This window comes from Haliotis rubra, unplaced genomic scaffold (assembly GCF_003918875.1).
Source record: "Haliotis rubra isolate DU_JTF1 unplaced genomic scaffold, ASM391887v1 Scf659, whole genome shotgun sequence".
Taxonomy (NCBI): domain Eukaryota; kingdom Metazoa; phylum Mollusca; class Gastropoda; order Lepetellida; family Haliotidae; genus Haliotis; species Haliotis rubra.
Genome location: NW_025767367.1, coordinates 339,808 through 367,736, shown reverse-complemented (window position 1 = coordinate 367,736; position 27,929 = coordinate 339,808). Strand labels below are relative to the sequence as shown.

Sequence of the window (27,929 nt, the reverse complement as noted above, 5' to 3'; positions counted from 1 at the left end):
GCCCATTTCTGGTGTTTCCTGCTCTGATATTGCTGGAATATTACTTTAAGCAGCATACAACTAAACTCGCTCACTACGTGGGGAATGGAGGAGGCCCAACTGTCGCTATAAGCAAACATCACTGCTTCACCCCACAATCATGATAGATGTAGAAATACAACAAAGCAATATACTGCAAGGCATACTGCAATAAATTTGGAGTTAAATATATTTTTTGAAGTCGTTTACACAGATTATACATGCAGGCCATTTTCTCTACAAACTGAAGTAAATATTACGCGGCATGGCCAGGCATCACAGATACAGGGGAGACAACATGAGAGAAGAATTACTTCCACCATTTTTGTCCATCAGTTTCGAACAAAAACTTGTGCATGAATTTTTGGGTAAATTTTTTGCAAAGTGAATATATTAGTAAACAAACCTCTTTTTTCCGATACATGTTTGTACTGGAACACACAAAGAATATTGCAGTTTGAAATGTTTGAAAAGCATATCACAATCCAATTAGTAGGTGACATATTCTGAATGCAGTCACCAAACACTCACTCATATTTGTTTTCACAGAAGTATTTCTCTGACCTTCCCTCTGAGTGCCTCCAGAAACTCTTCTCTCCAATGGAAGACCAGGGAGAAAAACTCTCAAAGGGGGATAACTCTGCAACACCAGATCCTGTTGTGAAGAAAAGACGGTCGATTCTCCGAGAGAAGTCCGCCAAACTGATGGCCTATGGTTCTCCGCATCCCCTCTCAACCATCAGCTGTCCAGTATCACCTGCTCTGGCCAGGGCTTTCAAACTGCCGTCAGGACTTGCCAAAAATATGAAGGATTCCTTCAAGTGATGCGTGTTTCTGTTCCATACAGTGATCTTACTATGAACACAATCATAATGATTTACACAGACTTACGTTAGTACCAAGATCGTTTTATGGAACAGTTTCCTTGGAAACCAAAGAACGAATTCTTTATCTACAATTACTCCTGTGTTAGTTATAAACCAAAGATTGTTCCAAAGATGTGTGGGGTGGAGGGGTAGCCTAGTGGTTTAAAGCGTTAGATTGTCACGCCAAAGACCTGGGTTCGATTCCCCACATGGGTACAATGTGTGAAGCCCATTCCTGGTGTCCCTCATCGTGATATTGCTGGAATATTGCTCTAAGTGATGTAAAACCATACTCACTCCAAAGATGTGTGAAGACCTGGGTGCCATTATACGAAACAACCTTCGTATTGGGACTGGTGTAAATCTATGTTGCAGTGACAGTAACAACCATCATTTTGTACAAAGGCACCCTGAAGATTGTCATGAACACACAAATGATCAGCTATGTACTTTGTTGTTGCTTGTGAATGAAGTATTATTGACAAAATGTAGAGAAATCTTGATGACTGAACATTTATCATGTGTTGTAAATTTGTGTTGAGGCGTTTATCTGTAATTCCTCAGAGCACAGTCAATGAAGCTCCTGATAATGAGGGTTCTGGGGAATCGATAACTTCATTTATACCTGAAAATGTCCAACTTCACTTATCAAAATTAAAAGCTTGTCCAATAGTAAGAAATATGTAGTCCTAGGAATCAAAATTATTCTTGCAAGGTCCTTTTTCTTATGTTATGATAATAAGTAAAGGCAGTCTGCCTTTTCTGTAGGAAAGTAGTATAGGTTGACAAAACTGTAGCAAGCACCTGTTGAATCTTGACCATCTGAATGTTACTTTTGTTTGTTCCATGTTACAAAGATTACAAACTTTAATACTGTTGAAAATAAATATTTTATTTGTTGCAGATGTTGAGTATTTACAAGCATTAATCATCCCTGAGAGGTCATAATAGGTGGAATCTTTGTTTCATCTCAGGAGACATACAAAATATACATTAGTAATATGTCAGTGTAAAACTGTTCCTGCTGAGCATATTCCTGAATGATCATACAAGATAACTTCAAATATTCTTGTACCATCTGACAATTATATTTCCACTTTTGAGCTGCAATATTACATGTCTGTAATCAACCAAGTCGGGGCCAGATAATCCAGTGATTGACATGAGCATTGATCTGCACAACTGGGATAGAATGAGATGCATCAAACAAGTCAGCTTGTCTGACCACCAGTCTCATTAGTTGCTCTTACAAACATGGTTTCCTGAAGACCAATTCTAAGATGAATCTTCACTGGTAGTTTGAGTCGAAGTAATACTGGTGAGATTCTAATGCAAAAACAAAAACTAAATCACTTCTGAACACATAACATTGACATAGCAGTCATGTTTAACCCACCTTACAGCCTCACATTACATTATAAATATTGGTTGTCATTTGAAGAAAGTAAACATGACATTAAATGTAACAAGTACATATATTACATGTTTACTGACCATGAGTGGAATATGAGTTATGTCACTTGGATGCATGAAAACAAAAACAGAAAAGAAATTACATTCATGTTTCACAGACATCAGCCATGTTCGATGAGATCTGTGTACTGCATTCTGTGAACATACAGATAATCCTTCATGAGAACCATCCAAATTTGCATTATGATGCCTCCTCTTCCACAGTGACACATTCAGCACTACAAGAGGTGTGAGTGTTCAGCTGTCACTCACGTGACACATTCCACACTAGAGGTGGGTAACCCCACGAAGGTCCGGGGTTAGAATATTGATCTTCAGTAACCCATGCTTGTCGTAAGAGGCGACTAGCGGGATCGGGTTGCCACATGTCATCGGTTCTCAATAGGGCAGATCGATGCTCTTGCTGTTGATCACTGGATTGTCTGGTCCAGACTTGATTATTTACAGACCACCGCCATATAGCTGGAATATTGCTGAGTGCGGCGTAAAACTAAACTCACTGGTCTAAAGCTGTAATTCACAATAGAAACTTGTTGTATCGCAAGAAACCTCGGGCCTACTGTGTTTCAGCCAAGGGAGCTGTGACACAGTGTACGTCCCGGATATTGACGGGGAGAGATCCTGAGTATACACCATATAGCTGGAATATTGCTGAGTGTGGTGTAAAACTAAAACTCACTCACTACAGGTGAGTGTGTTCAGCTGTTACACACGTGACACATTCAGCACTAGAGGTGGGTGTGGCTGTACGGTCAGGTATCTCACTCTTCTGTATTTATAGCCAGGAACTTTGTCAAACTTGAAGTTGTTCAGTAAGGTAACGAGAATTGCCTTGGCTTCTGTCATGGCAAAGCGGTGCCCAATACACATGTAAGGGCCCGCAGTAAATGGCTGGAATTTGTATGGGTTGACCTCCTGGAGGAAGCGCTCAGGTCGGAAGGTTTCCGGATCCTCCCAGTTCTCAGGGTGTCTGCAGATGATGAATGAAAATAATTTTCAAAGTCAAATGAACAATTATAACACACCTTTTGTTTTAGCAGTACAATTCAGATCTTGCATACACATACTGGGATGAAGTAGCCTCCCAGAATCACTTCTTGCCTGGCGGAACACAGCAGATGCTGGTTGATACAGTCTTGCATACACATACATATGGTTTAATTTATATACTGCTCACAATAAGTTAAAGAACATCCTCTGTATAACCCACCGTATTACTGCCATGCCAAGACAGACAATTCAAGCCTGGCCGCTATCTACACATCAGCATGTCATCAGTCACGGGTGCATGCCAAATGAGGCACCAGATGGAGACCCCTGGTTTCAACACTCACCTGTTCAGACCCCAATTATGATGCCAAATATGGTACTGGTGGGGACAGCGGGTGTCATCACTCACCTGTGGAGGCCCCCAATACCGATGTCAAATATGGTATTGGATGGAGACCCCTAGTGCAGGCCCCCAATACCGATGCCAACGATGGTCCCAGGAGATCCCAGGTATCACCACTCACCTGTGCAGGCCCCCAATACCAATGCCAACGATGGTCCCAGGAGACCCCAGGTATATCCACTCACCTGTGCAGGCCCTGGAAGGAGACCCAATACCGATCACCAACCGATCCAATACCCCAGCTGGGAGAAGTAGCCTCACCCAGGTTGTCATCACTTCTTGCACCTGTGCAGGAACACAGCAGATGCTGGTGGATACAATCTGTGCAGGTGAAGACAACGATGGTCCCAGCTGGGGCTACATCAGGTTGTCATCACTCTACATCACCACAAGAAGTCATGTTTGGGGGCTTATACAGCTATGTTTGGGGCTTATACAGCTATGTGTCTCTGCACACTAACCGTTATGGATATTGGGAACTTTTTATAGATCCATGACCCCTGACTGCAGACTGGGACTTGCTGACTTTTACAAACAACATCATGCAGCTTTAATACTGCAGAAACAAACGCATACTCTTGACGACCGCCTCCGTGGTGTAGTGGTTAGAGCGTCCGCCCGGAGAGCGGAAGGTCGGGGGTTCGATCCCCGACTGCGTCATACCAAAAGACGTTAAAATATGGTACTTGTTGGTCCCTGCCTGGCGTTCGGCATTAATGGGTACAACAAGGACTGGTCGGCTCGGAGTCAGTATAATGTGTCTGAGTGGGGTATCCATGCTTCACTGCGGCATGGTATCTCAGTGGGCTAGCACTATTAAACCAGCTTCAGTCTGGGCTAGTACAAGCAGCCGCACATACACATACACACGCATGCACGTCGTCATATGAGCAAAATATTCTCAAGCACGACGTAAAAACCCAATTTAACCTAACCTCGCCTCACATACTCTTGACATAGTCACAATTCTACCATCAAGTCTGCCTTTAGCCGAGATTTCTTATGGATGTGGAATGTGTTTAGTCACTTCTATTTTCTTTAAACTGTTGAATGAGAACAATGAACCACCTTTGTCAGGACCCTGCTAGTGTGAAAAACACTTGCATTCCACACAATTTGTGGAACCAGAAATCAATTTACAAAAATGGTCCAATTTAATTTACAATGTTTACAGTAAGATATTGTGAACAGTTGTATTTATATCACTGAGCTTGGTCAAAACAAATGACAGACCAATCAGTCATACTGTTTGTATGAATAAATAGAGAATACTTTCATCAACGAGTGTTGATATGTTTGATATCAATAGACACTCGGGTGAGATTTTACTTATCATAAAAAATCACTCTTCATTAGTTTTCAATGAAAAATGTACATCTCTGAACACAGTACTGCCATTAGATTTGCAGTGTAGCAATTTCATAGCATTGTGACGTCCTCAAGTTCATGACGTCATAGCATTGTCAGGGCATTGTGCAAAATCTACTGTCAAAATGATATCTCCTAGGAGATATCGTCTTATCCCACACAAGCGATATCTCCTGTGGAACACAGTTTTGGATGATAAACATTCGTATCAAGTTCCCTGCTTCAAAAAGTGGCCTTAATAAATATATATACTGAAAGGCAAAAGAAATGTAATAATATTGGAAATGATTTTTAAATATCAATGGAGTATTTGAGCCTATTTTTATTAAAGGTCACATAAACCCTAGGGGGTACAAATACATAAATCACTAACTGGCATCGTTATAAATGAAACCCCGTCATTAAAACTACTCATTTCGACCTTTAATTGACTTAAATCGACCTTTTTGACAACAGTGCACAATTCTAACCCGCGAACGAAATTTCAACCAATCAGAGCGGCGCGCATCTGTGGCGTCATATGAGGAATAGCTTTGAGGGGCCCGATGCAGAATTCATCTACATTTTAGGGGTTATGGTCCCAGAAGGAGACCCCAGGTGTCACCACTCACCTGTGCAGGCCTCCAATACCGTTGTCAACAATGGTCCCAGATGGAGACTCCAGGTATCACCACTCACCTGTGTAGGCCTCCAATACAGTTGTCAACAATGGTCCCAGAAGGAGACTCCAGGTATCACCACTCACCTATGCAGGCCCCCAATACCGATGCCAACGATGGTCCCAGAAGGAGACTCCAGGTATCACCACTCACCTGTGCAGGCCCCCAATACCGTTGTCAACAATGGTCCCAGATGGAGACTCCAGGTATCACCACTCACCTGTGTAGGCCTCCAATACAGTTGTCAACAATGGTCCCAGAAGGAGACTCCAGGTATCACCACTCACCTATGCAGGCCCCCAATACCGATGCCAACGATGGTCCCAGAAGGAGACTCCAGGTATCACCACTCACCTGTGCAGGCCCCCAATACCGATGGTCCCAGAAGGAGACCCCAGGTGTCACCACTCACCTGTGCAGGCCTCCAATACCGTTGCCAACAATGGTCCCAGAAGGAGACTCCAGGTATCACCAATCACCTGTGCAGGCCCCCAATACCGATGCCAACGATGGTCCCAGAAGGAGACCCCAGGTATCACCACTCACCTGTGCAGGCCTCCAATACCAATGCCAACGATGGTCCCAGAAGGAGACTCCAGGTATCACCACTCACCTGTGCAGGCCTCCAATACCGATGCCAACGATGGTCCCAGCTGGGATGAAGTAGCCTCCCAGGTTGTCATCACTTCTTGCCCGGCGGAACACAGCAGATGCTGGTGGATACAATCTGGCGGTGAAGACAACACGGCTACATCACCATCACTCTACATCACCAAAAGTCATGTTTAGGGGCTTATGCAGGTATGTCTCTCTGCACACTAACCGTTATGGATATTGGGAACTCTTTATAGATACATGACCCTGACTGCAGCAACACTGGGACGTGCTAACCGCCTCCGTGGTTGTAGTGGGTACAAACAACAGGTTCGATCATGCAGCAAAAAGAGCGTTAAAATATGGTGCAGAAACAAACAAGGACTGGTCGACACACTCTTGACATGCTTCACTGCGGCATGGTAGTCACACCAGCTTCAGCCTCGGCTAGTACTACCAAATCAAGTCTGCTTTCTAGTCGTAAAAAGATTTTTCATACCATACTCTTCACATAGTCACAATTCTACCATGTCTGCTTTTAGCCAAGATTTCTTATGGATGTGGAATGTGTTTAGTCACTTCTAAACTGTAGAATGAGTACAATGAACCACCTTTGTCAGGACCCTGCTAGTGTGAAAAACCCTCGCATTCCACATAATCTGTGGTACCAAAAATCGGTTTACAAAAATGGTACCATTTTACTTTACCATGTTCACAGTAAGATATTGCAAACAGTTGTATTTATAGCACTGAGTTTGGTCAAAACAAAATGATAGACCAATCATTCAAACTTTGGTGTGAATAATCATCAGTCCCCTGCTCCTATAAGTGGACCTGATCAATATATACACACAATTTTAATGAACACACCTGTGCAAGGGAGACAGTTTAGTAGCAGACTACGTTTTATGGACAGTTTTTACAGAAAGTATAATCATGATATAGATTACCGTATATTACCGTCTATAACCGACCCCATAGATAAACCGACCCCCAAACTTGACCCTTAAAATCAGTGTCAAAATGGTCAGTGTCAATCCTCGCTGATGGGGAAGCAAAACACAGACCACGGACAACTGGCAACCAATAATTATAACTTTGGTACACATTATTCCAAGAATCCACAATCATATTGCGTCTACTTACGCATCGATATGAAGTGTAGTTGACAGAAAATGGATAATATATTTTGTTTCGCTAAATATCATACTTATTGTAGCGATCACATGTCAACAAACTGGCTTACTTTTTACCCCATTCACACAATCGCGGGCTGATTACCGCCTCGTTTTCCATGGACTTCTAGTTTACAGTAACATTGGTAAAAATGTGTGAATTTAAATGGCTTCCTTATTTTACCCCATTCCATGTGCATACAATTTCTGCTTACCACATTCATGAGGGTCCGTATAACTTTGGTGATTATATATATTTTACATTTATAGAGCAAAAACTGTAATCAACATTACACAATGCTAGGACATATTTCTTTGGGTTAAATAATAGTATTCTGTATTATATTTTACTGATGACTGCCTTAGAATTCATCCCGTTATATTATTAACAAATATTGTGCATGTTTGGACTTGATCACCAAGAAACGTGTGCACAGCTGATTGCTATTTCCAGCTCATATACACATGGTAATCTAAATCTTAATTAATTTATAGAGAAAAAAATATAAATTAAATTACACAATGCTAGGATACATTTCTTTGGGTTAAATAATAGTATTCTATATTATATTTTACTGATAACTTCGTCAGAATTCACCCCATTATATTATTGTGCATGTTTGAAGTTGATCGCCTGGAAACTTGTGCACAGCTGATTGCTACTCCTGGCTCAAATACACACGGTAATCTTAATCCTTGCAAATAATACAATGCCCAGCAAAAACAACTTAGAACTTAAAAGGTAAATAATCTTGTCTAGTGATGTTTAATTGCAAATTTGACGTCTTTACTGACAAAGTCGTCTTCTCTTGTTTGTTCATGCGAAGTGATATGATGTTTTCTTACCCCTGGAAAAAAGTTTGACGAAAGCCTAACTCACAGGTAAGCCAACCCCCTTCAACTTCACCGATATTTTAAGTGAGTTTGTTCAAAAGAACTTGCTCTCTGAAAACAAATTAAACTTGCAAAATGTCCTAACATTAACAAGTGACTCCCTTTATCAATTTCAAATTTGGTTACTCCCAACTTGTCATACCAGTAGTTTACCAATAAAGGTCACCTCTTAAGATGAATATGTTATTTAAACCACAATAATTTCATTTTTGTTTGGAAAGTAGCCAGGGCTCTATGCTGCTCTCACCTGAGAGATTCCTTCACCACGCAGTTAAGGAAGGTCATCTTGTCAAGCATCTTGCTGGTCAGCTGACCGGAAGAGGGTTGAAGCAGGGACTGGATCTCTGACCGCAGCTTGTCCTGGACGGCAGGGTGCTCTCCCAGCAGCAACAGTGTCCACGTCAGCAAGGTGCTGGTGGTCTGTGAGAGAGGAAGAGAGTGTAAGTGGACAGTTGGAACTCCTGCGGCAGCAACAGTGTCCACGTCAGCAAGGTGCTGGTGGTCTGTGAGAGAGGAAGAGTGTGTAAGTGGACAGTTGGATCTCCTGCGGCAGCAACAGTGTCCACGTCAGCAAGGTGCTGGTGGTCTGTGAGAGAGGAAGAGTGTGTAAGTGGACAGTTGGAACTCCTGCAGCAGCAACAGTGTCCACGTCAGCAAGGTGCTGGTGGTCTGTGAGAGAGGAAGAGTGTAAGTGGACAGTTGGAACTCCTGCGGCAGCAACAGTTTCCACGTCAGCAAGGTGCTGGTGGTCTGTGAGAGAGGAAGAGTGTAAGTGGACAGTTGGAACTCCTGCGGCAGCAACAGTCAATCCCAAGGTGCGTCAGCAAGGTGCTGGTGGTCGGTTGAGAGAGGAAGAGTGTGTAAGTGGACGGTTGGAACTGCCGTGGAAGTGGACAGTTGGAACTCCTGCGGCAGCAACAGTTTCCACGTCAGCAAGGTGCTGGTGGTCTGTGAGAGAGGAAGAGTGTAAGTGGACAGTTGGAACTCCTGCGGCAGCACCTCAAACACAGCGTCCACATCAGCAGGCTGCTTGTAGTTCATGCGAGAGAAGAAAAGTGTGAATGTGGAAGCTGGATTTCCTCCAGCAGTATCAACGTCCATGTCAGCAAGGTGCTGGAAGTTTATGTGAGAGAGGAAAAGTGGATTGCTGTAACAACAGCAACATCATCCACATCAGCAGGGTGATGTGGTCTGAGGAAGGGAATGAGTGAGTGAGTTTAGTTTTGCGCTTCACTCAGCAATATTCCTGCTATATGGCGGCGGTGTGTAAATAATCGAGCCTGAACCAAACAATCCAGTGATCAACAGCAGGACCATCGATCTGCACAATTGGGAACTGATGACACGTGTCAACCAAGCCAACAACCTGACCACCCAATCCCATTAGTCGCCTCTTATGACAAGCATGGGTTACTGAAGGTTCATTCTAATCCGGACCTTCACGGGTCCTGAGGAAGAGAGGTACAGCGTAGAAGTGGACAGCTGCAACTCCACCACCACCACCACCAGCATCCAGGTCAGCAAGGTGCTGACAGTGTCTGGGAGAGGGTTACAGTAGGGGAGTGGACAGCTCCAGCAGCTGGTGTCTACAGTAGTAGATGTCACACCTTGGCAGTCTGAACTCACCTCAAATCCAGCAAACAGGAACCCAGCAATCTGATCAAAGATCACTTTGTCCTGGAGAGAGTTGCCGTCCTCATCCTTTGCCTGGAACAGAATGGACAGCAGGTCTCCCTTATGTTCCACTCCTGAAACACAGGAACACAGGCTGTCCAACATCAGCGACAAATGACAGTGTTCTACAAAAAGACAAAGATTAACCACGGTAATCTTAGCCTCTACAGCTAGACACACAACTGTAACCAAGGTTTACCTGCCCTCTACTAACAGAAGTACAAAAAAGAAAATCAAGGTTCTCCAAACCTCTAAAAAACAGAAGATGATAAACAAAGACCCATAACAATATGCAACCAAAAACATTGCCATATACATTCTGTCACCACTGATCAAATAATTACAATCATTAAATGTGAGATACATTTTCGTTTTTTTAAAGAACACAGCACAGAAGAAGGATAAAGAAGTTCTTGAAGAAGATGGACAAGGCAGTTGTTGACAAAAGATGAATAAAGCAGTTGTTGAAGATCAACAAGGCAGTTGTTGAAGGTAAAGTGCTCACCCTGCCCCAGCTGTGTGTTCTCCAGCTGGTTCCGCTTCTTGCTGACCATGTTTGTGATGGCCGACACAAATGTCTTGTTGTCCTGCCACAGCTGACGGTTCTCCTTGGTTGGAAGTGAACGGAAGAATGGAATCATCTGCATCAGTCTGCAATGTTATGAATGACAGAAAATATATGAATTAACCACAGCGTTATCACAAGTAATGGTTAAGGGGTTTTGAAGGTACATTGTATATTGCTGTCTTCTCTGCACACCAAAAATGTCAGGTATTGGGACTCCTTTAAACATCATTTTACATCACTCTATCATCTTTATGAAACTATGCAGGTAGGATCCCTGACTGAAAGCCTAGTATGTAGGGGTCATATACATATATATGTGAGAAATTATATGAATTTTTGGCAGCATACAACAAAAAGTAAACATTCTTCAAACTCGTACAAACGTGTAGAGGTTTCTGATTCTTTGAAGAAAGTCCTCCTTGGGGTACATATAAGCATTTAAATGTCCATTTTAAATCCTACAACAGTTGTAACTATATTTAAATAAAAATATTTACAAAACAAAAAACTCGTATTTGTCTTGTGAGACCACCCCTACAGGACCCCGCAAGGGCCCCCTACAGCCAAGAGCAGGTAACTCTGTCTGTTTATCTCGTACCTCACTTTTCATGCTGAACGAATCAGACAGAATGAGGGGAGGTGGGCTGCCGTATCCCAACGAGGACTTTCTTCAAAGAATCAGAAACCTCTACTGGTTTGTACGATTCTTTTTCAGAAGAAGTCCTCCTTGGGGTACATATAAGCATAATACAGACTCCCAAAGATTGTGAGTCAGGAGCGGTATTCTGTCTGGCAACACTAAACCTGTGGTGGAGTTAGATCTACGACCGAAATCAGAGATAGAGAAAACACACGTACCTAGTCACCTGACCGCTGATGTCAATCAGGCGGGGGCGTGGCTAGGGTGGGAAATAGAGAGCCTAGGCTTATATTTCGATTGGCTCAAATCTAGAAGGACATAAACCCCACCCCCAACCATTACAATGGAAAGGAATGTATGGGGACATGCCGAAACAACTCCCAACCTTAATAGCCCCAACCAGCGAAGCGTGGCGAAAGGCATAAGGGTAGGGAAAGCTTAAAAACTAATGGCTCGAATGCACCCCTTCTTTTTGGAAGAGGGCTTTGCCGGGACCTCGATAAATCCCAGAGAAATTATTAGCCTCGCTAAAAACTTTCTGAGGAAATCGAACGAGTACAAACGCCATTGTACGAGTGAAAAGCAGGATAAAACACCCCCACCAAACCCTCTCAGCGCAAGGAGGGTAAGTGTAAACCACCATCACCCAAAGTACTAACACTAACTCCCAAATACCGAAGTCTCGGGAAGAGGGAAAATTTGTTAGCGTATAAAAATCCCCTGAAGTAGCGAAAAGCGTATCCGAACATGTGTTGGCTCACTATTACGCTTACCTGGTCACGTGACATGTGGCTCGAAGAGAGGCATTCCAAACAGTGACCTGTTGGGGATTCGTACCCAATTCTGTCATAAGACGGGTTAATAGCATATGACTGGTTATAGTGTTCAAACCCTGCCCTGCCCTCTCTTGCCTTCAGGTGAAGAGGACGTAAGGGACGATTGTACACCCAAAGCCGACCTGACCCAACCCGGAAGGGTGTTAAGGCTGATACGATGTAGTGATAGCCCTACGGGGTCCTGTAGGGGTGGTCTCACAAGACAAATGTGAGTTTTTTGTTGCTACAACTGTCGTAGGATTTAAAATGGACATTTAAATGCTTATATGTACCCCAAGGAGGACTTCTTCTGAAAAAGAATAGCAATCTATTTGGTGATCTCCTAAAACCAACACAGGTTGCTGCAGGGGTCAACTGCAGCAATGAAATTCCATGGGGAACAACTGGGTTGGGATTTCCTGTAAGTCTTCGGAACATTGAACATCTAATAAATTAATTCTGTACAGACATTACTGATAGGGTGAGCATGAGTTCAATGGGTTTTTTTAAGTTTCTCTTTTGGGGTTCAGTATATATTGTGTACACAGTGAGGTAGGGTATGACAGTATTGCAGTTTGATTACAACTTGACGATCATATTCTAACATACTTGTACACACACAGAACATTCACCCTCCAGCTGAAACCCACAAATATATGGCGCTGACAAGCCAGTTATACTGAACCACTGTATCCAGGGGCAGGTACAATGATAAACATATTTCTCATCTTTGATAATACTCACTGACAGGATCAACATGATGTAAGTGACCTGATTCTACAACCCCCATTTCACTGATCTGTTACTACAGCCCTGATTTCACCAACCTGATTCTACAACCCCTATTTCACCGACCTGATTCTACTGCCCTGATTTCACCAACCTGATTCTACTGCCCTGATTTCACCGACCTGATTCTACTGCCCTGAAGTATTCTTCGGAAACTCTGGACTCCAGCAGCTGTAGGGTTCTCCACAGCATCCAGCTGGTAGTCAAACCCACACTCACAGATCAGGTCTAGAGTCTGAATAACATAGCAACCAGATATTGGGTTTACAACATGGATGCATGTCATACATGGGGACCAGTCATTGGGTTCACAACATGGATGCATGTCATACATGGGGACCAGTCACTGGGTTCACAACATGGATGCATGACAGACATAGGGACCAGCAATTGGGTTCACAACATGGATGCATGTCATACATGGGGACCAGTCATTGGGTTCACAACATGGATGCATGACAGACATAGGGACCAGTCATTAGGTTCACAACATGGATGCATGACAGACATAGCAACCAGATATTGGGTTCACAACATGGAAGCATGTCATACATGGGGACCAGTCATTGGGTTCACAACATGGAAGTATGTCATTGGGTTTACTGACTGACTGACTGACTGAGTTTAGTTTTACGCCGCTTTTAGCAATATTCCAGCAATATCACGGCGGGGCATTGGGTTTACAACATGGGTGCATGACAGACATAGGGACCAGCAATTGGGTTCACAACATGGATGCATGTCATACATGGGGACCAGTCATTGGGTTCACAACATAGAAGCATGTCATACACAGGACCAGTCATTGGGTTTATAACAAAGAAGCATGTCATACATGGGGACCAGTCATTGGGTTCACAACATAGAAGCATGTCATACATGGGGACCAGCAATTGGGTTCACAACATGGATGCATGTCATACATGGGGACCAGTCATTGGGTTCACAACATAGAAGCATGTCATACACGGGACCAGTCATTGGGTTTATAACAAAGAAGCATGTCATACATGGGGACCAGTCATTGGGTTCACAACATAGAAGCATGTCATACATGGGGACCAGTCATTGGGTTCACAACATGGAAGCATGTCATACATGGGGACCAGTCATTGGGTTCACAACATCGAAGCATGTCATACATGGGGACCAGTCATTGGGTTCACAACATGGAAGCATGTCATACATGGGGACCAGTCATTGGGTTCACAACATAGAAGCATGTCATACATGGGGACCAGTCATTGGGTTCACAACATGGAAGCATGTCATACATGGGGACCAGTCATTGGGTTCACAACATGGATGCATGACAGACATGGGGACCAGCCATTGGGTTCACAACATGAAGCACATACATGGGGACCAGTCATTGGGTTCACAACATGGAAGCATGTCATACATGGGGACCAGTCATTGGGTTCACAACATGGAAGCATGTCATACATGGGGACCAGTCATTGGGTTCACAACATGGAAGCATGTCATACATGGGGACCAGCCATTGGGTTCACAACATGGAAGCATGACAGACATGGGGACCAGCCATTGGGTTCACAACATCGAAGAATGTCATACATGGGGACCAGCCATTGGGTTCACAACATGGAAGCATGTCATACATAGGGACCAGTCATTGGGTTTACAACACGGAAGCATGTCATACATGGGGACCAGTCATTGGGTTTACAACACGGATGCATGCATGTCATACATAGGGACCAGTCATTCGGTTCACAACATAGAAGCATGTCATACATTGGGACCAGATATCGGGTTCACAACATGGAAGCATGTCATACATGGGGACCAGTCATTGGGTTTACAACACGGATGCATGCATGTCATACATGGGGACCAGTCATTGGGTTCACAACATGGAAGCATGTCATACATATGGGGACCAGTCATTGGGTTCACAACATAGAAGCATGTCATACATGGGGACCAGTCATTGGGTTCACAACATAGATGCATGTCATACATGGGTCCAGTCACTGGGTTCACAACATGGAAGCATGTCATACATGGGGACCAGTCATTGGGTTCATAATACGGATGCATGCATGTCATACATGGGGACCAGTCGTTGGGTTCACAACACGGATGCATGCATGTCATACATGGGGACCAGTCATTGGGTTCACAACACGGATGCATGCATGTCATACATGGGGACCAGTCATTGGGTTCACAACATGGATGCATGTCAGACATGGGGACCAGTCATTGGGTTCACAACATGGATGCAGTCAGACATGGGGACCAGTCATTGGGTTTACAACACAGATGCATGTCAACACATTGGGACCAGTCATTAGGTTCATAACTATGAAATAATTATAATCCTTTATACTTATTTCAAAACAGGTATTTGACCTCCCATTAAACAACCATCAGTTATATATCACAAAAGATACAGATAAATATACAGAACTGGTCCCCTTAGAAAATGCTGGAGGGTAGTCCAACATATACAAGACTGTCCTATTGCCAGAAATCTGCTCCAACATCATTATCTCCAGCCTCACCAGCCTCATCATCACCATCTGAGCGTCCACCTGAGCCATGCCACCCTTCTGTACAATGGCGGCATCCCACATGGCGACAACCTTCTCTGTGTGTTTCACAAACGTTGGTAGGAAGCCTAAAGGACAACACACTTTCATCAATATGTCAACAGGGAACTGACCCAAAGAACATGCATCAGGATATCCAAACTTTCTAATAGAACATTTCTAGAACTTTATCAGGAATCCAATAAAACAAAAAAAAAACGGCATTATAACTGTCCCCTCAGAAGACTTTGTTTACATAGTAGTGCATGTTATGATGTAAATATTGAAAGACATGGAATAAATGCCTAAAAGTGAATGTAAAAAGGGACATAAATTTGACAAAAATAAAATGTATGGCATCAAATTATTAATACTTGCAATAGTTTGATTCAGTTCATTTTTATTGATTTAACTATGATGTAAATATTGAAAGACATGGAATAAATGACTAAAAGTGAATGTTAAAAGGGACATAAATTTGACAAAAATAAAATGTATGGCATCAAATTATTAATACTTGCAATATTTTGAATCAGTTAATTTTTATTGATTTAACTTGAAAAGTTTCAGAGAAAACTTGTCCCTATTGCAGAGACCATGCACTGAACAAAGCAACAAGGAAAGGCAGATGCCCATATCAAAGCTGGGAATGAGTTAGAAAATATACTCATTCTCATTCATACACAACAAATTTCTTGAGGTATCTCTAGCCTAGTGGTAAAAGCGCACACTCATCACGCTGAAGACCCAGGTTCGAATCCCCTCATGGATACAATGCGTGAAGCCATTTTCTGGTGTCCCCCGCCGTGATTTTGCTAAAAGCAGCGTAAAACTATACTCACTCACTCACTCACTCACTCACTCACTCCAGACTTCAAATCAACTCAGAGTCCTGAATTGTAGTCATCACAGGTTAAAGAATGGGGTGTCAGACAAATGCCGAATTTTAGATATAGTAATCTAAAAGTGAGATAGGTGAGTTTAGTTTTTACGCTGCACTCACCAATATTCCAGCTATCTGGCAGTGGTCTGTAAATAATCGAGCCTGGACCAGACAATCCAGTGATCAACATCATGAGCACTGATCTACACAATTGGGATACAATGACATGTGTCAACCAATTCATCGAGTCTGACCACCCAATCCCGTTAGTTCGCCTCTTACGACAAGCATGCGTTACTGAAGATCAATTCTAACCTGCACCTTCAGGGGTCAATCTAAACATACACAGCATTTCACTTTGCCTTGTATTTTTGAGATGATTAGTTCTCCTGGCAAGGCCAGGGTATTATTTGATGGCTCAAGTGTCAAGGTCACCTGCTGATGGGGGTAAAGAATCAGGGAACTATACAACTATACAAGCCCTTCTTTTCAGTACTGTCAGAATCATATCAAAGGTAATTTCAGGATTAATTATATTATTATTATTATTATTATTATTATTACACTAACATTTGTATAGCGCCTATATCCAGATCAGCTGCTCAAAGGCGCTTTGTTTTTCCCTCAATCACTGGATGTCAAGCTCAACATTATATAATCAATCTCAACTCCCTGGGGAGAATACAACTATATATTTATCTTCTCTCTACAGTTTCCTAACCATATCATCATTTGCCTGAGATGTGGTTCAAACAGTCACCTACTTTCAACTGTGTTGAGTGAGAAAGCTGGGTTCATGACCTTCCTGAGGGCGACATGCTCATCTCTATCCGTGAATAACACAAAACTCGGAGCCAGACGACGCCGGATGCTGGAACCTCTGCAACAACGCAGACAGTAATACACCTTTTCTTGATATTATCAAACATGATGATCTAACATTTGAACTTGCTGATAACATTTAACAAGAAGAAAAAGTCATCAATATCTCCCGCAATGGCAAAATACTCTTCATGAATATGTCTATGAGTTATGATTATGTCAAATGTTTTGACGTGTACATAAGTGGAAGGAGAGTACTGAAAGGTTTCAAAGTTCTGCTCCAGGAATTAAAGGAGCACTACCACCAAATTCAGTTGAAGCCAAAATTGTTGCCATGGAAACTAAAAAAAACCTAACATTTTATTCAGAAATCCTAAACTACCAAAAGGCACCAGTTCACCACTAGACCTACCTATGTATGAAATTTCGTGATGAAACAGTGAACAGTTTTTAAACAATGCTCCGGAAAAGAGTACTACCACCAATTTCAGTCAAAGTGAAACTTGTTGCCATGGAAACGCCAAAAACACTTTATTCTGAAATCCAAAACTACCAAAAGGCACCAGTACCCCACTAGACCTATCTATGTACCAGGTTCGGTGAACAAATAGTGAACGGTTTTAAAGTTCTGCTCCGGAAAAGAGCACTACCACCAATTTCAGTCTGTCAAACTTGTTGCAATGGAAACGCCAAAAATATTTATTCAGATATTTAAAACTATCAAAAGGCACCAGCTCACCACCAGATCTATCTATGTGCCAAGTTTGGTGAAGAAACATTGAACGGTTTTAGAGTTATGCTCTGGAAAAGACGCACAGATGCAGTCCATTTTAATACCCCCCGCAAAACGCGTTGCAGGGGATAATGATTACAAAGAATTTCCATGACAGCATCTTTCACATGTGGGTGCACTCAGAATATTCCAGGTTCAGCGATTAGGAATTGATCGTTTGTTGTTAAGTTGGTTGTTGTTTAATGCCGCTCTCTGCAACATACCACCTATATTCCATTGATGTACATAATTGGATATGATGACATGTGTCAACCAAGTCAGCGAGCCTGACCACCCGATAGTGTTAGCATGGGTTGCTGAAGATCAATTCTAAGACGGATCTTCATGGGTATAATGGCTAACATGTTTTTCCCTGTGTTACATGCTCATAGTAATGACTCTGCAGGGCTCGTTTTAGTGCTTTGTTACTTGCACTGGTGCAACCCAATATTACAAAGTGCAACCAAGTAGTAGTTATATACCATATCACTTCACCAGATTTATTTATCAAAGCATATGTACTTCATTAGCTTAAAGAACATTCATCAAAGATTGTCGGAAGACCAATTGAAGCTTATTTCCTAACCTATATTATACTCGAGATGGGATTGTATCTGGCCATGGACGAAAAGTCATCCATCCATAAAGTCATCGCTATCCAGTACGACTACATTTAATATTAAAAAGAAAACACGTGCGACACACTTCCGCACATCCTCAAAAAAAAATAATCTTAATTTTTTTCAGGGGGCATGAGGAAATAAAATGAACCACATATAAACCATTGGGGTATCCCTGTATTAGAACCCCACTATATAACTACTACTATATAACTACTATGTTATTTGTCTAACATGCAGCAGGTACAAGTCAATTTTTGAGCGGGTAAACCTCTGAATAAAACATCTAAATAAATTCAATAGCATATTTCTTAATAAAAGCAGTGCGACTGGAATTTGGCTGGTGCAACTAGGTATTTATCTTAGGTTGCACCCAGTGCCAATAGGTGAACATCTCTTTAATCGAGCTCTGCTTTGTATTCAGATAAATGGAATTGTCTAGTAACTGGAAAGGCTCTGTGATTGCATGTGATTTCCACTTCTGTAGAGAGGCTTGGGAAATCAGCTCCCTTGGCAGTGATAGCAACTCATCATGAAAGCCGAAGAAGAACTTGTAGTGATCATTACCATAAGGTACAACTTAAGAGAAAGACTGGATATATATTCACGACCTCAGATGTAAGGGTACTCCCTCCCATACCCTCCCTCCTCTTAACAAGACTGCAATTGGTACCCCGTTATCACACCGGTGACACGACACACGGCCCACTCATATCTAACAGCATGGCACCAGGTCCCTCGTGAGATACAATCCTATATGATCCTTGTGACTTACGATGAAAGTCTGCTATAGTTCTTGCTGTTGGTGACGCTGATGTACTTGACAAGGTCAGGGTCGGAAACCAGGACACGCCCCTCGCCATACAGGAAGTAGTAGCGGATGATGCGAGACTTGTACGTCTTCATCCACCTGGCGATACAAGCAGAAACACAATTTCAGTTCACAGAACGGAAAGCACAGTGACATATATATCATAAAGCAAGCATACTTGTGAAGTAAGAACATCCTTGTGAATCCTGCAGTCAGTTCCCATACTCCAGTCGCCAACGACCAGCCAGTGATTGATATTACGAGCATCTAATTGGGGCATGATGATACACCTGACCCATTGGCTACTGGCGGAGATCATACACGGAGGGACGGGCCTCAGTTCTAGTTGGAGACTGACTCACCAGACAAAGTGTGACTTGCACCGTAGACTGTGAGATTTGTTGAGTTACATATACAAGGGTTTCACGTATTGATTTAATTACCCTTGACACATTTATATACTTTGAATGAGTGAGGTTAGTTTTACGGCGCTTTTAGCAATATTTCAGCAATATCATGGTCCGGGACACCAGAAATGGGCCTCACACATTGTACCCATGTGAGGAATCGAACCTGGGTCATCGGTTTGACAAGTGAATGCTCTAAGCGCTAGGCTACCCCACCGCCCTTTATATACTTTAAGTTAGTTCATTTCTATTATATACTACAGTGCATTCATTAAATATAAGTAACTATTCATATACCTCATCATTTTTTGTAAAATAAAGAATGAAAACGTATTACGATATTCCACTGTTCCAAAAATGAATGGGAGCCTGTGAGAAAATTTCCAATGTATCAGTTTTCCAGCATACAATACTCAATTATATATGAAAGAAAGCCCATAGTTACCAGATTCAAGCGGAACAAGAAGTCCCCACGTGTGCTACATATAGTTTCAGTGTGAGAAAACCCAAGTCCAGAAGCTCTTAAACCTAAAGCTACCAAACTTAATCCCCATCTACTTTCCAAGATCAACACATTTGTCTTTTCAGTAATATCCCAAACACTGCCTGCCAGAAACAGTCTGTCTCACTCACAGGGGTTCAATTTTTTTTTTAAAAAGCCACTTGCCACAGGGCAAGTGACTTTAAGAAAGTAACTTGTCCTGACTAATTTTCCACTTGTCCTGATTTTATAAAAATAACTATACTGTATATATGATGCTGTAATTATGAAAGAAGAAATCAACATGGTATTTGATGTTAATGTTTACTGGACTATTTATTGAAAAGTGATAAATAGCAAAGAAAGATAACTCTACTTTATTATCATTCGCTTGAAATTTATTAGCTACATTTTGAGCAGATATGAAATTAAATCAAAGATTATTTTTGCAGTTTGAAACCATAAAGTGGAAATTATCTAGTAGCCAATGGACAAGTAAGATACCATTATTTGATTGCCCGAAATGAAAACTGACTTGTCCCCGGTCGAGTGGCTTATGGGATTTTTGAACCCTGACTCAGTCCACAACGTCTGTCCACTTACTCTATGGTGTTGCTCATGGGTTCTGCTCGGAGGGCATCAAACATGTTCCCCACAATCGGCTTGTACGGGGGGCCGGGTATCTGCAGGAAGGAGAGGACATTTGTTGAGATTCATACACTGTCTTGTATGGGAGAAGTCATTAATTATAGTCACCCTTAATTTAGGGGCATTTTAACACAAAATTTAAACTTGTGTTAAGAAATAATGTAAAAGTAAACATTAAAGTTTCTTCATTTGGTCCTGTTGTCTGTGACACAGCATGAACCGGGAAATGTCTAATTCTAGTCTCGGAAGCTTTACTGACCTCACATCTTAAATGAGAGACCTATGAAGATCTGGGTTAGAATTGGTTTTCAGTAACCCATGCTTTTCGTAAGAGGCGACTAACAGGATCGGGTGGTCAGGCTCGCTAACTTGGTTGACACATGTCATCAGTTCCCCACTGCGCAGATCGATGCTCATGATGTTGATCACTGGATTGTCTGGTCCAGACTCGATTATTTACAGACCACCGCCATATAGTTGGAATATTGCTGAGTGGTGTAAAATTAAACTCACATTCACACTCTTAAATGAGAATAAAACTGAAAAACTGCAGATACTTGTCTATTTGTACTAGCAGTAGTGTTCATTTTTACCCAACAAATGGGTCAATATAACCCAACAGCTGGTCTGTTATGGCAATGGTCAGTTTTCACAAGACAAATGAGCTGTGATGACTGAGACAGCTGGTCAATTTTCCCAATGTTCTACACATGTTCCTACAGTATTACCTGTCTGAGCGGGGAGAGGAAGGGCTTGACAAGCACCTTGTACACAAGCCATGTGCTGCCCCCGACTGTCAAGTACACGCCCACATCTTGCCACGTCACCCCTTGGTTGAGTCGGCTGTACACATCTCTCAGCCATTCCATCGTCCACTCCATAACTGTGTCGTAGGAAGGAGACGGTGAATGTATACTCTGTGTTAAAAACAAGATAATAAAGAAATACAGTGGTGAAAAGTGATCCAATTCTTGCAGCAGACTGCATGAAGAGGTGATAATACATTATCATATTGTACATAAGCAAATAATGATACGGAAAGTAATGTAGGCAGGGACCCTGAAATGGCGTCTTTATGTATTTACAGTGTTGTTGTCATTGTTATTTCCCTTGTGCATTTGTATCGAAGCAACTCCATATCAACTGGGTCATGGTGAGTTTTTAAGCGTACATATCTTATCTGGATTTTGAATATTTTTGTGAGTGCGTTGGTGGCAATGCATCATTCTATCAGTTTGTTTTGTTTGTTGTGTAACACTGGACTCAGCCCTATTCCAGCTACATGAAGGCAGTCGTAAATAATCGAGGCTAGACCAGACAATCCAGTGATTAACAGCATGAGGGTAAGGAAGTGATCTAATGACACCATGCACATCAGGCTATGTCAGCTGAGAATCACAGTGTATGAAGATGCAGAGTTAAAAAAGCAAAAACATGTAATCCCCATTTTATCTGGCAGAAGCAAATAGGGGTAATGCCTCAAACTATGACATCACTGTCTCACATTCCAGGATGTCAACGTGCTCGTAGCGCGGTAAAACATGTAATCCCCATTTTATCTGGCACAAACAAATAGGGGTAATGCCTCAAACTATGACATCACTGTCTCATATTCCAGGATCTCAACGTGCTATCGTAGCGGTAAAACATGTAATCCCCATTTTATCTGGCAGAAGCAAATAGGGGTAATGCCTCAAACTATGACATCACTGTCTCATATTCCAGGATCTCAACGTGCTCCTAGTGCTGTAAAACATGTAATCCCCATTTTATCTGGCAGAAGCAAATAGGGGTAATGCCTCAAACTATGACATCACTGTCTCATATTCCAGGATCTCAACGTGCTCTAGTGCTGTAAAACATGTAATCCCCATTTTATCTGGCACAAGCAAATAGGGGTAATGCCTCAAACTATGACATCACTGTCTGACATTCCAGGATCTCAACGTGCTCGTAGGGCGGTAAAACATGTAATCCCCATTTTATCTGGCAGAAGCAAATGGGGTAATGCCTCAAACTATGACATCACTGTCTGACATTCCAGGATCTCAAGCGTGCTTAGCGTAAGCGGTAAAACATGTAATCCCCATTTTATCTGGCACAAGCAAATAGGGGTAATGCCTCAAACTATGACATCACTGTCTCACATTCCAGGATCTCAAGCGTGCTCAGAGCGTGGCCGTGGTAAAACATGTAATCCCCATTTTATCTGGCACAAGCAAATAGGGGTAATGCCTCAAATTATGACATCACTGTCTGACATTCCAGGATCTCAACGTGCTCGTAGCGCGGTAAAACATGTAATCCCCATTTTATCTGGCAGAAGCAAATAGGGGTAATGCCTCAAACTATGACATCACTGTCTGACATTCCAGGATCTCAACATGCTCATAGCGCTGTAAAACATGTGGCTGTGCAAAGTGACCAACTTATAGAAACCCTGTCACGCTTATATACAGGTACTATGATGTAACTTACTGGTACATTTTCATCAGTAATTAAAACATTTTAAAAGTTAAATGCTGTTGAGTAAACTTTTATGTGAAACAATTAAGATTTAGGCACCATGATTTAATGGCCACACAATAAGCTATGCAAGTTGTGCCTTCTATTAATTTAACTGTGTAAAATTATATATCACGAATCATAATGATGTCACAGTGATGTACCTGTGAAGATCGAGGTAAGAATTGATCTTCAGCAACCCATTCTTGTCGTAAATGGCAGTTTAGATAGATGTTTTCTCACAACTAACCGTATAAATATGAAATGATATATATTTATATCACACAGTAGCCTCGAATAATTGATTGTGTGACTACTTGAGTGTTTTTTTACAGTAGATTGATAGGGAATGAAACAATTAATGACTTGTGAACATTAACTTGCTATTATTATTAACTTGTTATTACTAGACATGAAAATGAAACGTATTGCGATACGCTGATCGAAAACTGGTATTTCGACATGCATTCGGAAAACTTTATAACACTCGGAAATCTTCGGATATTTCCTTGTTTTATTTGTGCCAAATATTATTTCCATTTTTGTTTTGTAATGAATAAAAGTTTTTATTAAAGCTTAATCAAACATAGTGATTTTGTTTTGTTTTTGCTTTTTAAGTCAAGCATTAACTCGATTATAAGTATTTTTTAGTTAAAAAAACCCCTCTTGCAATATATTGCAATACATATCACAATATATATTTTCGCATCGCCTTATATCGCAATGTGAAAATTCTCTGCAATACCAACCCCTATATATGACGGTGGTCTGTAAATAATCGAGTCTGGACCGGCGGCAGTGAACGGGCTGGACACATCGGTGAATAGCTAATAAAGTATCATAATTAATTCTGCTTCATTAATTTAACGAACGATGGAGTAATTTTTGCAAATATCGCTAAAATATGGCGATAACTCTTCGCAGGGAGACTATATAACGGGGAGTGGTCACTCCTCGAAAAGCCCCTTAGCGTATGCCTCGGCTCGTCACGTGACCAGTGTAGCCAATATGGCAGAAGCGTAGTTTTTAAGATTGAGCCCGGTTTATTTTCAACAGCTGATTACATTCGTTGAGTGTTGTGACAACTGAAAACCTACATGTAGAAGATAAGTTACCTATTCTGTCACTTCATTTTAAGTCAAATAATTGTTATTAGTGTCAGTATTAGTACAGTAGATTTGTAGTAAAGTTTTAAGTCGGCATGTTGTAGCTCACTGGCTTCAGTTCTCAGTACACAGCGAAGAAAGACTAAATTCTATCGCTAAAATCTTCTTTCACATATTCGTTTAATGTTTAGAAGGGAAATATACCTTTAGTTGAAAGGTGTTTACAAGTAATAGTGATAGTTTTATAACTAAAAAAGTTTGTTAGGGTGTATTTTAGGTGTGTGAAATATATGACATATCGCCGATCTGTTCTGATTCGCCATTGATGCTTGTGATGGAAAGGTGTTTACAACGCTTTGTGATAGTTCTAAACTTTCTGTTTTTGAGGGGTGTGTGACAGTGTCACTTAACATTCTGTCAATGTCCATGGCATTCCACACATGCAATAAGATATTTGAATTAATTACTAATGTAAAAAAATGTCTCAAAGTAGATTTTTAAAAAAAAGGACAGCTGATGTTAACACATGTGTTCCAGCGATAGTTTTGCGTTCATTAACATGTTTGGGGAGGGATAGCAGTGGTGTATCATTTAATCTTTCATTCATTCACATATGTATTTCTTTGTTTTGTTCTTTTTCTTTATTTCTTTCATTCATTCACATATAACTCTTGCTCTAACTTCATTCATTCATTCATTCATTCATTGTAAAATTCCGACCGATACAATAAACTGGCTGAAGTACTGTTAAACGCAGCGGAAGTTGCGCTGGGAACAAATCAAGTCACTGTGCATGACGAGGCAAACGCTAATTGGTACAAATGGTAAAGAAAGCAAGCAAGTGACCTATACCTGATGTAGAGTATCCCTGCTCTTCGTTAGCCAGTACAGACAACACAACAGCTGATTTGGACTTTGAACCCTTACCCACAACATTCATTAACCCAAATATGTACCTGGTGCGTCCAGTTAGTTGATGGAACTAGAGACTATGTGCAGCTACTGACTATACACAGTTTCTGATGGAACAAGTCTGTCTACCTGCACCTGTGGCTGGTTAACGATGGACCATATTGCAGTACATGAAGTGATTCACTCAGAACATAAGCATTCAATGTCCCATTGTTGTTTTGATATGTACCATTAACAGGTATCATGTCAGCTACCTCCAGTAAATACATGCACGTACCATGACGGGGCTGTGATTACCATACCGGCAGTGATAACTTAATACCTAGGCATCATGACACTGACCAGCTTATACTAACTGCAATGGTGCTCATTGTTGACAGGATATTCGAACAGCCTCTAGGAGCATTTCTGCACAATAAGAAGGAATGAACATATGTATAAAATTACCTGGATATCTGCTAGATGCACGCCAAATCAAATGCAGTGCATGACATCAGCTGAGAGATGTGCATTCTCCTGCTTGACACAAAACAACGACTGGACTTTCCTCGTTCACAGCCCATGACCAGCTGATCACAGCAGATGTGAAAAGTCAGATCGGCACTAATCCGGAATAAAATCGCTTTTAGGCATTCGATACGTTTTGAAATTCACACGAAACAATGCAAAAAAGGTATCTAACGGAATTATGGTAGTAAATATGTTTATGTAATGTTGTTTTGTTTTTTTGTTTGCCCTATACCGTTATATTTATGTTTTCAATAGTCTCAATCATGATCAACAGTACTTCATCATGAGAGTAATATTTTACTGGAGCTTCACTTCTTAATCATAATTCATGCATAAGCACATAAACAGTGTTTTTGAATGAGCTAACATATCTTATGTTCATATTTTTCAGTTAACTATTATGCTATGGTGTTACTGTTGCTAAGAAATGTTTTCATCTATAACAAATCATATTGATGTGTGAGTATGATTTTACGCCGCTGTCGCAGGAGTGAATGACTGGGTTTGGTTTTACGCCGCTTTTTGCAATACTCGAGCAATATCACGGCAGGGGACACCAGAAATAGGCTTCACACATTGTACCCATGTGGGGAATCGAACCCGGGTCTTCGGCGTGACGAGCGGACGCATAAACCATTAGGTTACCCCACTGCCAAACTGGATGTTTGACGGTGCTCTAAGGATAACCAACATTTTCTTTTCTTTTAACGTGTTTAAGGAACATTAAAATAGGAAACAGAATTGTTGATTGTTCGGTTCTTTTAGGGAATACCACAGGGTTCAAGCTCAGGTCACATTCTGTTTCATAATGTTGTTACTGATATGTTTTCCACTCTTGGTGTTATATTCCCAGTAATGTGTCCGACTCGCACACCGAACCTGAACATGTCAACGCTGCCCTCTACGAGTATTGTAAAACACCCTGCAAGAAATAGCTTATATTTGTCGGTATGACGATGCTTTGTTATGAAGTTGTTACTTTGTTTGCTAATGATAAACTAACAGATTGCCGACCGCCTCCGTGGTGTAGTGGTGAGAGCGTCCGCCCGGAGTGCGGAAGGTCGCGGGTTCGATCCCCGACTGCGTCATACCAAAAGAAATTAAAATATGGTACTTGTTGGTCCCTGCCTGGCGCTCGGCATTAATGGGTACAACAAGGACTGGTCGGCTCGGAGTCAGTATAATGTGTCTGAGTGGGGTATTCATGCTTCACTGCGGCATGGTATCACACTGGGCTAGCACTATAAAACCAGCTTCAGTCTGGGCTAATACAAGCAGCCGCACATACACATACACACGCATGCACGTCGTCATATGAGCGAAATATTCTCAAGTACGACGTTAAACTAAATTCCACCACCACCACCACTAACAGATTGCCAAGTTCAGCCAAAAGTGAGAAAGAGCTCGAAAATTTTATACATGCATATGGGTCGTATACCACAAGATGGGGTAACACGTTTATCTTCAAATTCTTTCATTCAAATACTGCCCCCTGTCACTTATGTGACGAAACCGGCAGTACGTTTGAAAGCGTGAAACAATTTGAAACCAGCCCAAGATTTGTGTAGCCTCCAAAGTCTCCCACCTACAACTGACACTAACTGTGTTCTTGTATGGCGTTTGAAGAACCCTACAAGGGCATCACCTGTGTAGTTTCAAAATTTGATTAGTCTATCACCCTGTGACAGGAACGTACAGCGACGGAGAACATCTTGTAAGCTCCGACTGAAGTCACCTGTGCAAGAGTCCAAACGGACCCGGGATGGTTTTCGAAACTCTGAATCATATAGTGATTTCTAGCTGATCTGCAGTCCTTTACAGACGTGTTCAGGACCACCATGCACGTGTCTGTATCCAACTACAATAATGATTTTCGCCTGTCATTTGTTTTTCACTTCTTACTCCACATTTGTTTTGGCTTACCATGTACGTTTCATCTGTCAGTTGTTATATAGTTTTCTCTGC

The 27,929-nt window shown here is 41.7% G+C and overlaps 2 protein-coding genes across 3 annotated transcripts in view; one reads left to right on the top strand and one right to left on the bottom strand.

The window, feature by feature from the left end:
- The window catches only part of LOC124257334, a 63,636-nt gene extending 61,849 nt beyond the window's left edge, over positions 1-1,787 (top strand). The window contains 1 exon segment of the mRNA XM_046691369.1: positions 568-1,787. Within this exon segment, the coding sequence (XP_046547325.1) occupies positions 568-843 (276 nt within the window). The 3' untranslated portion in view covers positions 844-1,787.
- On the bottom strand, positions 1,759-26,038 carry LOC124257330 (cytochrome P450 3A6-like). Of its 2 annotated transcripts, XM_046691364.1 has the most exons (12): positions 25,899-26,038; positions 21,657-21,845; positions 20,884-20,963; positions 19,357-19,491; positions 17,132-17,247; positions 15,458-15,573; positions 13,049-13,161; positions 10,620-10,765; positions 10,067-10,188; positions 8,688-8,860; positions 6,391-6,504; positions 1,759-3,327 (listed from the first exon to the last, which is right to left on the bottom strand). In XM_046691364.1, the coding sequence occupies exons 2-12, from the start codon at positions 21,807-21,809 to the stop codon at positions 3,063-3,065; spliced, it is 1,533 nt and encodes a 510-aa protein (XP_046547320.1). In that variant the 5' UTR covers positions 21,810-21,845; positions 25,899-26,038; the 3' UTR covers positions 1,759-3,062. The 2 variants fall into 2 exon arrangements, with proteins under 2 accessions (XP_046547320.1, XP_046547321.1); XM_046691365.1 differs by lacking the exons at positions 20,884-20,963; positions 25,899-26,038 and having other exon boundaries at positions 21,657-21,790.
- Between the last annotated feature and the right edge of the window lie 1,891 nt (positions 26,039-27,929).

Coding starts and splice junctions, on each gene's coding strand:
- LOC124257330 (XM_046691364.1), bottom strand. CDS start 21,809: ATGGAGTGGACGATGGAATGGCTGAGAGATGTGTACAGCCGACTCAAC. Junction 13,162..15,457: donor AGATGGTGATGATGAGGCTG/GTGAGGCTGGAG, acceptor TATGTTATTCAG/ACTCTAGACCTGATCTGTGA. Junction 8,861..10,066: donor TCCTGTTTGCTGGATTTGAG/GTGAGTTCAGAC, acceptor CCTCTCTCACAG/ACCACCAGCACCTTGCTGAC.